Consider the following 15,596-nt stretch of genomic DNA (forward strand, 5'->3'; position numbering starts at 1 on the left):
GTAGGACAGTCACGCATGGTTTACACCTCAATGTTTTACATATGCTGTTCTCCTGCAGTGCTGCAGAACTTCATGTCACAAACCAACTTACTTTCAGACAACAGAGAATATCGAGATCAAAAAAGAAACATAATGACAAAACGTAAATGAACAGAAATCAATAGAAGAGAGTACAAATGTGTGGACATTGGATAGATAGGTGTGTGTGTGTGTGGGGGGGTGCTGGGTGGGTTCAGGGGGCGGAGGTGTGTGTGTGTGGGGGGTGCTGGGTGGGTGTGTGTCATCAACATCAACCATCCTGTCAGTAGCTGTGTAATAGCACTTGGAAGATTTGCGGAAGTTGCTACAACAATCTGTACCCTTTCCTTCATAACAACGAAAGTCGCATCTTAAATGTCAACAGAGGCTACAGCGTACCACAACAACATCTGCAGAACCAGAACAAGGTCACACACTCAGACCCCTGACCTCTGAGGGACCTCTGTCTCTGAGCAGCCTTTTGTTCTCACCCCTCTGAAGGGAAATACCCCTCATTTTATTATCAGATTATTATTTAGAATTGTTATCATTTCTTATTTTTGGTATATACAGATTTTTAAAGACGAGACACATACAGGGAGAAGTTCACATTGAAGAAAAACCACAGACATATCATAGTACATGATGTTCTCTTTTGGATGGTGCATGGCTTCGAAAACCAGCGAGAGAGAGAGAGAGAGAGAGAGAGAGAGAAGAGAGAGAGAGAGAGAGAGAGAGAGAGAGAGAGAGAGAGAGAGAGAGAGAGAGAGAGAAGAACAGAGAGTGGAAGAGAGGAGGGGAGTTTGGGGAGCATGAGAGTGACCAACTGTTGACAGGGATGTGTGGGGGGTGTTTGTTCCTCTAGATGGGGGAGGGGGAGTGTAGACAGGAAGCAGGAAGTGTCAGTGTGAGAGGAGCGGGGGGGCAGGGGGGCAGGTCTGGCCGGCGTGTCTGGACGATCCGGGGTCGCAGGGTCATCTTAGGCTCCTCCTCCCTGACGCTGTCGCACACGTGCACTACCACACTGGGGGTGGAGTCTGTTCCCGGGTGCAGCTCCAACTTCTCACCTGGGGGGGAGTGGGCAGGGGGGGAGGGAAGGGAGGGGGAGAATGGGGGAGAGAGAAAGAGAGAAAAGCGGTAAAAGTTGTCCTTCCTGAGACAGAAGGTGAAGCAGTTTCCTCATAACATCTCCCTCCTATGTTACATCATCCTATTAAAACAATCTAGACCTCCCCAGCCCTGTCAACACTTAGATGTGTTATTTAGGAGAAGGTCTTATCACCAGCGACATACAGAGACTTGTAGAACCTGCCAGTCGCGCAGGTTGAAATCAGCAGCACCCACCGTGACCAGCAGAGGGCGCTCCGCCTCAGCTCACTGGTGTGGGGATGAGCAAGAGCTGACAGAGACAAGGATTATCTGCTGCTAATCAGAGCTGGGAACTTATGGGGAACCGAGGACGCACAGACAGACAGCCAGGCAGATAGACAGACAGGCAGACAGGCAGACAGGCGGATAGACAGACAGGCAGATAGACAGGGTAATGGAGAGGAGAGGGAGGGAAGGAAGGAAGGAAAGAAGGAGGGAGGGGAGGAGAAGAGAGGATGATGGAAAAAGGGGTAAAAGGTAAAATTATAAGAGAGAAGGGAAAGATGTGTGTGTGTGTGTGTGTGTGAGTGAGCGTGTGTGTGTGTGTGTGTGTGTGTGAGTGTAGGTAAGAGGGCAGATGCTTCCTGTCTGTCCTGTTCAGGTTCAGTGGTCTGGCTCTGACCCACTGTAGTTATTAATACTGCTCCCTCTCTCCCCTCTCTCTCCTATCTCTCTCTCCCCCTCTCTCTCTCCCCTCTCTCTCTCCCCTCTCTCTCTCCCCTCTCTCCTCTCTCCCCTATCTCTCTCTCCCTCTCTCTCTCCCCTCTCTCTCTCCCCTCTCTCTCTCCCCTCTCTCTCTCTCCCCTCTCTCCTCTCTCCTCTCTCTTCTCTCTCTCCTCTCTCCTCTCTCTTCTCTCTCTCCCTCTCTCCTATCTCTCTCTCCTATCTCTCTCTCCCCTCTCTCTCTCCCCTCTCTCTCTCCCCTCTCTCTCTCCCCTCTCCCTCTCTCCCCTCTCTCCCCTCTCTCTCTCTCCCCTCTCTCTCCTATCTCTCTCTCCCCTCTCTCCCTCTCTCCCCTCTCTCTCCTCTCTCTCCCATCTCTCTCTCTCTCCTATTCTCCCCTCCCTCCCCGAAACACTGAAAAAGCCCTGAAGCACACACAGAATGAGCGAGAGAGAGAGAGAGAGAGAGAGAGAGAGAGAGAGAGAGAGAGAGAGAGAGAGAGAGAGAGAGAGAGAGAGAGAGAGAGAGAGGGTGAGAGAGAGAGGGGTGTGTGTGTGTGTGAGAGAGAGCAGAGGAGGATGTTTCACCTGGACCCAGCTTTGCGACGGCGTACAGCAGGTCATAGTTGATGACATGCGTGGCCTCCTCCATTTGCTTCCAGCCAATAGGAGGGGAGCCAGGCGGAGAGATGGGGAAGTGTTTGGAGGGCTGGGGCGGGGCCAGGTGAAGGTTCTCTCCCTCCGACGCTGGGTTCTGGACCTGGAAAGAGACACCTGTCTGTCAGCACACCTGTCTGTCAGCACACCTGTCTGTCAACACACCTGTCTGTCAACACACCTGTCTGTCAACACACCTGTCCACCTGTCTGTCAACACACCTGTCTGTCAACACACCTGTCCACCCGTTACACAAACACACTCCCAGACTCACCTGTGCGAAGTAGAGTTTTAACTTCTTGCCTCTGAAGGGTGTTTCGTGCAGCTGAATGCGGGCGCTGGCGGCAGCCTTGGGGCTGCTGAAGTTGATACGCATGCGGCGGAAACTCTTAAACTGCTGGAAGGTCACTCTGTCATCATACGCCTGGAACAGGGCCTCAAACACTTCCTGGAATGCACAAACAACACAGAGGGTTTACTGTGATTGGTTGACTCCTGGATGATGTAATTGCTCCGTGTCTGCTGGGATGAGGTTGATGCAAGGTTATTGTAGCCATGGAGACAACATGTGTGAGTGGGTGTGTATGTGTGTGTGTACATATATGATCATGTGTGTGTGTGTGTGTACATATATGATCATGTGTGTGTGTGTGTGTGTACATATATGATCATGTGTGTGTGTGTGTGTACATATATGATCATGTGTGTGTGTGTGTGTACATATATGATCATGTGTGTGTGTGTGTGTACATATATGATCTTGTGTGTTTGTGTGTGAGCGTGAGTGAACTATTCTATTGTATTCAACAGTAACTGTGCCAGCTGTCCATTCTCTCCAGTTAGAGGGAACCAGAACTTTCTCTCTCTCAGTCTCTCTCTGCCTCTCTCTCTGTCTCTCTCTGCCTCTCTCTCTTTGCCCCTCTCTCTCTGCCTCTCTCTCTGCCTCTCTCTCTGCCTCTCTCTCTCCAGAAAATGTAACTGCCACATTATCAGAACAGCTCATAGTGTGTCTGTGAGACTCTGTTGAACTGTACAAGCTTCCCTCTGGGGTGAATGACCCAAAAGAGAGTGTGATGTGTGTGTGATGAGTGCGTGTGTGTGTGTTTGGAGAAGAGATCACATTCCTTCATGAGGTAGAGGAGAAGAGAGGGTTATGTTGAAAGCTATTTCGAAGCTGCATAGGTTTCTAAAAATAATCCTCTCTCTCTCTTCCCCTCTCTCTCGCTCTCTGGGGAGATTGATAGAGAGAGAGAAACGGAGAGAGAGAGAGAGAGAGGTGGTTACCTTCCTGACCTGTGACCTGTTTAGAGTGGATGGCCAGGAGGGGCAGAAGCAGTGCAGTGATAGGACAAGAGGGTGTTTAGAGAGGCGCACCAGGAAGGACAGCCATTAGGGAGGTCTGGTGAGAGGAGGTCTGGTGAGAGGAGGTCTGGTGAGAGGAGGTCTGGTGAGAGGAGGTCTGGTGAGAGGAGGTCTGGTGAGAGGAGGTCGGGTGAGAGGAGGTCTGGTGAGAGGAGGTCTGGTGAGAGGAGGTCTGGTGAGAGGAGGTCGGGTGAGAGGAGGTCTGGTGAGAGGAGGTCGGGTGAGAGGAGGTCTGGTGAGAGGAGGTCGGGTGAGAGGAGGTCTGGTGAGAGGAGGTCTGGTGAGAGGAGGTCTGGTGAGAGGAGGTCTGGTGAGAGGAGGTCTGGTGAGAGGAGGTCTGGTGAGAGGAGGTCTGGTGAGAGGAGGTCTGGTGAGAGGAGGTCTGGTGAGAGGAGGTCGGGTGAGAGGAGGTCTGGTGAGAGGAGGTCTGGTGAGAGGAGGTCGGGTGAGAGGAGGTCGGGTGAGAGGAGGTCTGGTGAGAGGAGGTCTGGTGAGAGGAGGTCTGGTGAGAGGAGGTCTGGTGAGAGGAGGTCTGGTGAGAGGAGGTCGGGTGAGAGGAGGTCTGGTGAGAGGAGGTCTGGTGAGAGGAGGTCTGGTGAGAGGAGGTCGGGTGAGAGGAGGTCTGGTGAGAGGAGGTCGGGTGAGAGGAGGTCTGGTGAGAGGAGGTCGGGTGAGAGGAGGTCTGGTGAGAGGAGGTCTGGTGAGAGGAGGTCTGGTGAGAGGAGGTCTGGTGAGAGGAGGTCTGGTGAGAGGAGGTCGGGTGAGAGGAGGTCTGGTGAGAGGAGGTCTGGTGAGAGGAGGTCTGGTGAGAGGAGGTCGGGTGAGAGGAGGTCTGGTGAGAGGAGGTCTGGTGAGAGGAGGTCTGGTGAGAGGAGGTCTGGTGAGAGGAGGTCTGGTGAGAGGAGGTCTGGTGAGAGGAGGTCTGGTGAGAGGAGGTCTGGTGAGAGGGTTCTACTGATGGAGGACAGCGACCAGGGAAGAGGGTGTTAGAGTGGACAGGCAGGCAGGACGTGGCGTTGATAGCCAGACAGGAAGGGAGCGATGCTTCTTCTGTATATATTTATATTTTTGGATGTGGCGACACATCTCCTCACACTCAATCTTATCAGAGGTGATGGAGAAGACTGGAGAGAATACAGAGATTACACCTCCCTCCATCCTGCTCCCCTCCATCTCTCTCCATCTCCCTCTCTCTCTCTGTCTCCCTCTCTCTCTCTGTCTCCCTCTTTCTCCCTCTATCCTGCTCCCCCCAATCTCTCTCTCTCTCTCTGTCTCCCTCTCTGTCTCCCTCTCTCTCTGTCTCCCTCTCTCTCTCTCTCTGTCTCCCTCTCTCTCCCTCCATGCAGGGCCTTTTCCAAAGGAAGTGTTGACATCCACATTGAGGCTTGAGTTTGTCACCATTAGTGCTGGGGCAAGGCTAGGCTGGCTAACCCACACACACACACACACCCTCTCTGGAGATATTTATACAGCCAGGGTACCAGGAACACGACACAAGCCTGTATGAGTGTGCACATGTGTGTGCGTGTGTGTGTGAGAGTGTGTGCGTGTGTGTGTGAGAGTGTGTGCGTGTGTGTAAGCCTGACTCATGAGTAGCTAGATGTAGAAACAGACTACTTTAGAAGAGTAGAAGAGGGTAAAAGTAGAAGCTGAACTGTTGTTGCTCATGCTCTGTACTGGCTAAACTGCACGCTGCTTTTAAACTATGACTAGTGATGTCATGGATGATGTCATGGAGGAGAGAGAAGGCAAATACACACACACAGTTACAGTCAGAGACAGACTGACAAAGTCCAACTGCCCCCCCCCCCTCAGCTGCGGTTCATAACTCAAGACAAAACAAATGTAATTAATTTCTGCAAAATATATTTCTTCAAACATCCTGAACCTCAAGACATTAGATTAAGAACTGTGTAAGATTTTGTGTGTTTTCTTTTGTACTATGCATCTCTCTCTCTCTCTCTCTCTCTCTCTCTCTCTCTCTCTCTCTCTCTCTCTCTCTCTCTCTCTCTCTCTCTCTCCCTCCCTCTCCCTCTCCCTCTCCCTCTCCCTCTCCCTCTCCCTCTCCCTCCCTCCCCTCCCCCCTCCCCCCTCCCCCTCTCTCTCTCTCTCTCTCTCTCTCTCTCTCTCTCTCTCTCTCTCTCTCTCTCTCTCTCTCTCTCTCTCTCTCTCTCTCTCTCTCTCTCTCTCTCTCTCTCTCTCTCTCTCTCTCTCTCTCTCCTCCCTCCCCTCCCTCCCTCCCTCCCTCCCTCCCTCCCTCCCTCTCTCTCTCCCTCCCTCTCCCTCTCCCTCTCCCTCTCCCTCTCCCTCTCCCTCTCTCTCTCTCTCTCTCTCTCTCTCTCTCTCTCTCTCTCTCTCTCTCTCTCTCTCTCTCTCTCTCTCTCTCTCTCTCTCTCTCTCTCTCTCTCTCTCTCTCTCTCTCTCTCTCTCTCTCTCTCTCTCTCTCTCTCTCTCTCTCTCTCTCTCTCTCTCTCTCTCTCTCTCTCTCTCTCTCTCTCTCTCTCTGTCTCTCTGTCTCTCTCTCTCTCGAAGACAACAGCAGGCTTGCCATCCATACTGCATCTGGTCACTCTCGATAAGAGCATCTGCTAAATGACTAAATGTAAACGTTAGATCTCTGTCCTGTTCCTGGACTCTGACCACCACAACACAGTACTTGTATGTTGCTTTGGATAAAAGCATGTGCTAAATGAATTAATTTGTAACTGCAATGTTTTTTCATTATTGTAAGTGTATTATTACTAACCTTAATCTTAACCCTGGTCCTAGTCCTAACCCTAACCCTGGTAGTCCTACCGATTGGAGACATTACATTTACATTTGTTCATTTAGCAGAGACTTTTAACCAAAGCGACTTCCAAGAGAGAGCTTTACAAAAGTGCCTGGGTCAATGATCATAAACAAGAAGATAGCCCCAAAAACATTTTGGGTAGCCAAAACATGAAGCATACATCGTGAAAAGCAAATAAGTGCCAATAGGAAGAAACATAAGAGCATGTAGTTAAACAAATAAACAACATGGACCTCAAAAGTGTGAGAGTACCTGTAGGAAAGCAAGCAACAATAAGATAATTTACATGGAGTACAAATAGTTAAATCAGTTAAAAACAAACCAACAAGTGCAACAAGTCACTCAATAAGTGTCATTGTGTTCCGGGAGGAAACTAACATCCCTGGTAGTCCTACATGCTGGACCCCCTGGTAGTTCTCTTACACACACACACACACACACACACACACACACACACACACACACACACACACACACACACACACACACACACACACACACGCCGCTCCACAGACTGTGACCACACAGTCTTGCTGCTGCAAGAGGAGCAACTGGCTGTCTGTCAGGAACCCTGTGTGTGTAGACGTGCTGTATGTTCTGGACAGAGAGGGAGAGAGCTCTCCAAAGCGTCAGCTCACTGCACCTCCCTCCTCTCTCCTCCTTCCATCCCTCTCTCCTCCACCCTCCTTCTTTTCCTCCCTCCTCTCTCTCTCACTCTCATTCACTCAGTGTGTGTGTATGTATGTATTTATGGTAAACCACAAACCACACAACATCTCTACAAATCTCTACTATTCACTACAGGGTGCTTGATAATTGAATAACTGACTGACTGACATACACACATGTAGACACACACACCAGCTAAATATTTCTTGTCATACCGCCTGTCAGTCCCAGACTGTAACTAGACTTGACACGGCCCACGCCCTGCTCTGGCTGCTCACTGGAAGATCGGACTGACACACCCCCCTCATCTGATAGGCTCGGTGAATGGTAACCATGGGGACGAAAGGAAGAGGACCCTTGATCTTGGCTGGCCTGGCTGGGCCTGACTAGAATAACACCAGCAGCTGAACCTAGCTGGGGGAGAGGGACTGGAGGAGGGAGGGAGAGAAGAGTGAGAGAAAGAGAAGAGAGAGACAATGAGAGAGAGGAGAGAGGGTGAGAGAGAAATAGAATGAGAGAGAGAGAGAGAATGACGGTACTAGAAGCAGCTCTGACAGTGTTGCTGCAGAGCAGTTAAATAAACACAGACAGAGTCTGTCAAGACACACACACACCTGTGCATCACAGAAGACCCTGACACACACACACCCATGACGTTTGTTGTATCAGTGGAGTAACTGGCTGATGTCTGGTTAGAACCAGCTCCTGATGACAGCTGAGCTGCACTGACGTTAACAAGGCTGCTCCCTCACCGAGGGGGTGTGTGTGTGTGTGTGTGTGTCTGCAATGATGTAAGAAAAGTAGCAGGCAAAGCCAGCACCAGTGTCAGCACGTGTGTGTGTTTTCTCTTCAGGATGATGTGTTTCCAGGAATAACTCTGGGCAGAGTAGAACACACAATCTCAAATCTTGAGAGAACAGATGAGAGGCCAGGTGTGTGTGTTTGTGTGTGAGCAGGGGTCTTGTAAAGATGGACTCAAAGATGGGAACATCCCAACCTAGTCTCACACACACACACACACACACACACACACACACACACACACACACACACACACACACTCATACACAAACAGAAACACACATACAGAAACTCAAACAAACACACACACATCCTCTAGGGCTTCATGTTGGCTCGTACATTTTTATTAAAAGATAATCTTGTTCTGAGGAAGGGATTTCAGTAGTATTGTTTTTAAATTGCTTTCATTATATTTCTAGACACAGTTTCCATCTCTGGTTACTGTAAAATGTGTGTGTGTGTGTGTGTTTGTGTGGGGTCTGTGTGTGTGTGTGGACGTGTGTATGTGAGAGATAGGTAGCGGTAGAGGGAACAAGATAGAGAGAGAGGGAGAGAGAGAGAGAGAGACAGGGAGAGGTAGAGAGAGACAGGGAGAGGTAGAGAGAGACAGGGAGAGGTAGAAAGAGGTAGAGAGAGGTAGAGAGAGACAGGGAGAGGTAGAGAGAGACAGGGAGAGGTAGAGAGAGACAGTGAGAGGTAGAGAGAGGTAGAGAGAGGTAGAGAGAGAGAGAGAGAAAGAGAGAGATGCCAAGGAAATCCCCCCTGCTCAGCACCATTTGCTGACAGTAGATCTTCACAGTCAATAACAGAGTCCAATTTGAGTGAATCATTTTCTAGTTATTGCTAGTAATATTAAATGTAACAGGATGAAATTGCTTTTCAGCTTTTCTTTTTATAATGAATGCACTCAGGGTGATGAGATAATGAAGCAACTGCAGAAACATGCTTTTTTCCATTTGTCATTCAATTAAGAGTTAAGTGATAGTCCCTCCCTAAAGCCTTTTTCTCATCAGTAAATGCCAGCCACAGTATTAAGACACTTCCTGGCTACTTTAAAAAGCTTATATAGGTGGCATTTCGAAACTCTATAATTGTTATCTGTCTGATTGCTGCTGGCAAAGTTTGTTGAGTAAGTATCTGTTGTCTGAACAAGATTAATAGAATGAGCACTCGGCTGGCAGAAAATAAGAGAGAGAGATGGAAAGAGACAGAGGGAGAGAGAGAGGAAGACAAAGAGAGATGGAGATGGAAAGAGAGAGAGAGATGGAGAGGGGGAGAGAAATGGAAAGAGAGAGAAATGGAGAGGAAGAGAGAGATGGAGAGAGAGAGAGGAAGATGGAGAGAGATGGAGAAAGAGATAGAGTTTGATAGAGAGAGGGAGAGAGAGAGAGATAATAATAAGGCTTTTCTGGGATTTGCTTCCAGAGTTATGTTAAATATGTTATTTCTAGCCCGGTAGGAGAGGAGAAGAGGTGAGAGGGAGAGAGTGTAGTGTAGTCTTCCCAGCCTCTACAGTGTTAGGACAGACATCAGTATGAGAGTATTAAAGCAGCTGATTCTATCTGAGGAATGTTGTCATGGGCCGTGTGGAGGAATCCAGTATGCCCCCCCAAACCTGCTCACACACACACACACACGCACACACAGCATGTAAGGTACTGGAACTCACAATTTTTTAAATTTGTTATCAAATTTGGATTCAATAAATGCTTACATTTGATTCCAGTTTGCTGTTAAGTGTTCCTTGTTTCTATTTTACTGCAGTTGAGTGTTGAAGAAGAAAAAAAACAATGCATCAAAACCTTGAAATGTATTGTTTTTCTTGCAGTTTAGTAAACTCATTGATATAAAACAAATTTTTGAATCGATATGAATCGCTAGAAGACTGAATCGCGATTCAAATGCAAATCTATTTTTTCCTCGACCCCTACATTAAAAAAAGAAAAGCACAAAGTGCCTTGCCCAGGGACACAACGTCATTTGGCACGCCCAAGAATCAAACCCTAACCCGCAACCTTCTGATTGGTAGCTCGATTCCCTAACCGCTCAGCAATCTGACCCCTAATCATCAACCTGTGCATAGATTGTTTGTCTACAAGATGGAAACATTTGTATCATGTTTTGTCGGTGTGTGTGTTTGTGTGTGTGAGAAAGAGACACTTCCAGACTATTATAACCTTAAGACAGTCATGCTGGAATGTTAATGTTCTTCACTGCACATGATCAGCATTAGCTAACATACACACACACACCCCATATTCCCTCGTTACACACTGTTCTGTGTAAGTGTTGTAGGGCCTTACAGTGTTCTCTGTTACAGTGTCACCCCAGACACCAGTGCCACCCCATCTATGTCCCATCCTGCCCTCAACTCCCAGTCCTCCCCCAGTCCTCCCCCAGTCCTCCTCCAGGCCTCCCCCAGTCCTCCCCCAGTCCTCCCCCAGTCCTCCTCCAGGCCTCCCCCAGTCCTCCCCCAGTCCTCCTCCAGGCCTCCCCCAGTCCTCCCCCAGTCCTCCTCCAGTCCTCCCCCAGTCCTCCTCCAGGCCTCCCCCAGTCCTCCCCCAGTCCTCCTCCAGTCCTCCTCCAGTCCTCCCCCAGTCCTCCTCCAGGCCTCCCCCAGTCCTCCCCCAGTCCTGCCCCAGTCCTCCCCCAGTACTCCCCCAGTCCTCCCCCAGTCCTCCCCCAGTCCTCCCCCAGTCCTGCCCCAGTCCTCCCCCAGTACTCCCCCAGTCCTCCCCCAGTCCTCCCCCAGTCCTCCTCCAGTCCTCCTCCAGTCCTCCCCCAGTCCTCCTCCAGTCCTCCCCCAGTCCTCCCCCAGTACTCCCCCAGTCCTCCTCCAGGCCTCCTCCAGTCCTCCCCCAGTCCTCCCCCAGTCCTGCCCCAGTCCTCCCCCAGTACTCCCCCAGTCCTCCTCCAGTCCTCCCCCAGTCCTCCCCCAGTCCTCCTCCAGTCCTCCCCCAGTCCTCCTCCAGTCCTCCCCCAGTCCTCCTCCAGGCCTCCCCCAGTCCTCCCCCAGTCCTCCTCCAGGCCTCCCCCAGTCCTCCTCCAGGCCTCCCCCAGTCCTCCCCCAGTCCTCCCCCAGGCCTCCCCAGTCCTGCTCCAGTCCTCCCCCAGTCCTCCCCCAGTCCTCCCCCAGTCCTCCCCCAGTCCTTCCCCAGTCCTGCTCCAGTCCTGCTCCAGTCCTGCTCCAGTCCTCCCCTAGTCCTCACTCAGAGTTCCATCTTTGTAAACCTTGCCACAGGAGTGTGAGTGTGTGTACAGAGAGAAGAGTATAGAGAGAGAGAGATGGGGGGAGAGAGAGAGAGAGAGAGATGGGGGGAGAGAGAGAGAGAGAGATGGGGGGAGAGAGAGAGAGAGAGAGATGGGGGGAGAGAGAGAGAGAGAGATGGGGGGAGAGAGAGAGAGAGATGGGGGGAGAGAGAGAGAGAGAGATGGGGGGAGAGAGAGAGAGAGAGAGATGGGGGGAGAGAGAGAGAGAGAGATGGGGGAGAGAGAGAGAGAGAGAGATGGGGGGAGAGAGAGAGAGACAGAGATGGGGGAGAGAGAGAGAGAGAGAGAGAGAGAGATGGGGGGAGAGAGAGAGAGAGACAGAGATGGGGGGAGAGAGAGAGAGAGATGAGAGAGAGAGAGAGAGAGAGAGAGAGAGAGAGAGAGAGAGAGAGAGAGAGAGAGAGATGGGGGGAGAGAGAGAGAGAGAGAGAGACAGAGATGGGGGGAGAGAGAGAGAGAGAGAGAGAGAGAGAGAGAGAGAGAGAGAGAGAGAGAGAGAGATGGGGGGAGAGAGAGAGAGAGAGACAGAGATGGGGGGAGAGAGAGAGAGGAAGTGTGTGTGTTTCTGGGAGGGGAGGTACTATAACAGAGTACTTTGTCCCTCTGGAGAAAACTATCCATGCGACACAAAAGCCCATACTTGTAGCTCAGCACATGATGTGTCCTTTTAAGCGGAACACCCACCCTGGAAACTCTTCCATAGCCGTAGACTTCTCCTTACCACGTTCTCTATATCTAGTTACAGTCTCTGCCTTTCTCTCTCTATACAGTCTCTGCCTTTCTCTCTCGATACAGTCTCTCTATTTTGCTCTTTCTCCCTCTCCCGTACCGTATCTCTCTCCCTCTCTATCTCTCAGTGGAGTTGTCCTGGGGAAGATTGATCCCCTGACCCAGCTAACCTCTGACCTCCTGACCCCTGACCCCAGCAGTGTTCTTGTCACTTCTCCTGGTTCTGGAACATTCCATTAATAGCAAGCGTTGTTCTGTTAGAAGAAAACTGTTCATGGGTGTTTCCCAACCTTCTCTCTTTAAGCTGAAACCTTCATCCAGTTAACACACACTCTATGTATGCATACTCTCTATACACACACACTATAGATACACACTCTCCATATACACACACTATAGATACACACACTCTATATACACATGCTCTATACACACTATAGATACACACACATTATAGAGGGACAGACGTACAGAGAGCCAGAATTGGAAAGTCCAGAATCAGTAAATCCTGTAGGAACCAGAGAGGGCTAGGGTTAGACTGTGAAACCACACACACACACACACACACACACACACACGGAGCAGCAGTCTATTCTTAGAGCCATAACACCAGGTTACTATATATAGACCTGCTTCATCCCATTGCCTTCAAATGAAGGTAATCTTACCACTGCCTGGTAAAGATTGATTGTGTGTGGGTGGATGTGTGGGTGTGTGTGTGTGTGGGTTTGTGTGTGCCAGGCGAGGTGCCAGATGTCAACGAGGGTCAAGCAGAGTGTGGTGTGTGCACACACACACAGAGCAGGTGATCATTATGACAGGAGATGGAATTATAGTGATTATTGCGCTGGTTGTCATGGAGACCATCCATGTGCAGTCAATCAAAGACATTGCTTCCTTGTGGTATGTATGTGTGTGTGCATGGCTGTGTGTGTGTGTGTGAGTGTGAGTGTGTGTGCGTGCATGGCTGTCTTTGTGTGTGTCTCTTTGTGTCTCTAGACCACACACTGCAAATGCTCCATGTGTTCTACTAAATTCAGCGAGCAGGCAGAAGGCCCTACCTAATCCTAATCCTACCTAACCCTAACCCAACCCCAACCTTAACCCTACCCCTACCTTGACTTCCTGCTCCAGGAACACGGACTGGTCCACATTGCAGGCGAACAGGGAGGTGGGCAGGTCGTTGAAGTCGGTGATCTGGTGGAAGCTGGCTCCCAGAGCGTGCTCCTCCACAGGGCTCCGCAGCACCTGCAGCTCCTCTCCTCCCAGGAGGAACACCCTGTGGTAAAAGGTGGCGCTGCCCAGACTGGAGAAGAACTGTTCACCCTTCATGACTGGGGAGAGCTGGGGGAGGGAAGAGGGGGAGGAGAGAGAGAGGGAACAGAGGAAGAGGTTACCCCCCTGGTCCCCAACACTGCCTCCAGATGGAGGGATGAGAGCAAGATGGAGGGATGGATAAAAGGAGAGATGGAGGAATGGGAGAGATGGAAGGATGGAGGAATGGAAAGGGGGGTGGAAAGAGAGATGGAGGAAAACGGAGGGGGGTGGGACCAGAGACTTGAGCTATTTTGGGATCAATAGGCCATTACTGCACACACACACAAATACACATACACTGACACAAATTCTATCATTCTCAGTGACTGTCTTTCTCGTTCTCTCTCTCTTTCCCACTCTCTCTCTCTCTCTCTCTCACACACACACACACACACAGGTCTATAGATAGTGTCTGCAGCAGACTGCATCATTCCTAGCCTGTGTGTGTGTGAGAGAGAGAAGGCTATAAATAGGCCAGCTGTAATGAAATGCACAGATCGCCGAGCGTTTGATTAAATTGAAATGTTCCAGACAGACAGACAGGCTCTTATTCCACTTCAATATCAGTGTGACCTGTGGTCTCTGACAAAGCAGAGAGAGAGAGAGAGAGAGAGAGAGAGAGAGAGAGAGAGAGAGAGAGACGGAGGGAGGGAGGTTGAGTTGATAAAAGGCAGAGGGATGTTTAGACCCTGCAACCAGGTGCCTGCCTGCCTGCCGCCTGCCTGCCTGCCACCCTCCAGCCTGCCACCCTCCAGAACTCCTTCTGGAGAGAAAGATGTGCTCAACATGCTATTTTACTCTCCAGATCAACTTGTGGAATGAGCAAAACACTAGATAGAAAAATAAAAAAATACTGTTGACATAAAGACAAAAACCACTTTCTAATTGTCTACTAATTTTCTTAATATCCATGATCACTGGACCTGAGATTGATCTGAACAGTCAGTCTCAACAGTCTTTTCCAATCATCAAGTACAGACCTTCTACCTCAGCAACAGAAAGTGTCAGACTGAAGAACAATTTCCAAATTCTAAATGACTCATTCTTCTGCAGTCAGACCTGTTGGCATGAGAGAGAGAATCGAACAACAACTCAACAACACTAAATGCATAAACAGCCTATTTATTGTAGTTGTTCTAAATGCATGTTAACAATAATTGTATAACTAACACTTGCTTGACCCATGTTGCGCGAGACCTGGACTGAATATCAATTTTGCATGCCCTCCGTGACTGACGCAGACCCGGAGGAGCGCGCACACACATTACTCTGCAGAATATCACCGCTCAAAAAATTCACCTCTGATCCTGTATATAGTGTATCCGGTATGTAGCGGTATCTGACAGAACAATCTTGCCGTTATAATTAACTGCGTTGCAGTTGCGGAGTGACGTCACGTCTCCAAAACCAAGATTGACGAAGACGATCCAATCGAGACTTTTGTCGTCACCCACCAAGGCGTTCTAACACAAACATTTTCAATGTATATAATTGTCAATAACCGTAATATTTGTGTCCACTCTCTTCGCCTAAACTTAACTTATTAGGCTATTCAAGACTTCCAGATGATCGCTACAATGCGAGTTTAAACGTTTCTGTCTGGAGTTCCGTTCTGTAAAAACATCTCTGATGCAATGCAAACAATAGGTGACGTAGAATCGATACTTTGAATCGGCGTTGCTATCTCCTAATAACTTCGCAGTAGGTGAAGCGACACGGCTGCATCTGTTTCTCTTCCTGTGCGGTCTCGCGATCCGGCGTCTGTTCTCTACTGTCTTTCTGAGGCTCCCCTCTCTCTCTTACTCTCTCTGTCTCTCTCTCTCACACGCTCCCTTATTTGTGAATCTACCTTGCATTCCAGCTGCAACTGCGAGCACATCATCTCTGATCGTTTTTGTAGACGGTTTTGACTCACCAATGACTGGCTTGCGGCGTCCAAGTGATGTTTGTGTTAGCCAGGAATGAAATGGTGTTCTGTCCGCGGGGGGCATTCTCTTACCAATAGAGACTCGGAGCTGAGTGGCTAAAAAAAGCTACAAATTAACCGAGGTATTGGAGCCTACGTCAGAGCTTTCGCCAGCAGTTTGATGTTGCCTACCGACTGTCTCGCATCCACGAGCAGGTTTATCTGGCCTTTACCGAAACTGCAGGTGTTGATCAATGGCGTCAAA

At 49.8% G+C, this 15,596-nt stretch overlaps 1 protein-coding gene across 2 annotated transcripts; it reads right to left on the minus strand.

The window, feature by feature from the left end:
- Positions 1-740: 740 nt before the first annotated feature.
- rcan2 (regulator of calcineurin 2) lies at positions 741-15,467 on the minus strand. 2 transcript variants are annotated; one of them, XM_084700165.1, is made up of 5 exons: positions 15,341-15,467; positions 13,225-13,452; positions 2,761-2,934; positions 2,418-2,589; positions 741-1,085 (listed from the first exon to the last, which is right to left on the minus strand). In XM_084700165.1, the coding sequence occupies exons 2-5, from the start codon at positions 13,438-13,440 to the stop codon at positions 880-882; spliced, it is 768 nt and encodes a 255-aa protein (XP_084556291.1). In that variant the 5' UTR covers positions 13,441-13,452; positions 15,341-15,467; the 3' UTR covers positions 741-879. The 2 variants fall into 2 exon arrangements, with proteins under 2 accessions (XP_084556291.1, XP_084556292.1); XM_084700166.1 differs by lacking the exon at positions 15,341-15,467 and adding an exon at positions 14,725-15,167.
- Between the last annotated feature and the right edge of the window lie 129 nt (positions 15,468-15,596).

Source organism: Hypomesus nipponensis, chromosome 6 (assembly GCF_054491055.1).
Source record: "Hypomesus nipponensis isolate SF chromosome 6, ASM5449105v1, whole genome shotgun sequence".
Classification (NCBI taxonomy): domain Eukaryota; kingdom Metazoa; phylum Chordata; class Actinopteri; order Osmeriformes; family Osmeridae; genus Hypomesus; species Hypomesus nipponensis.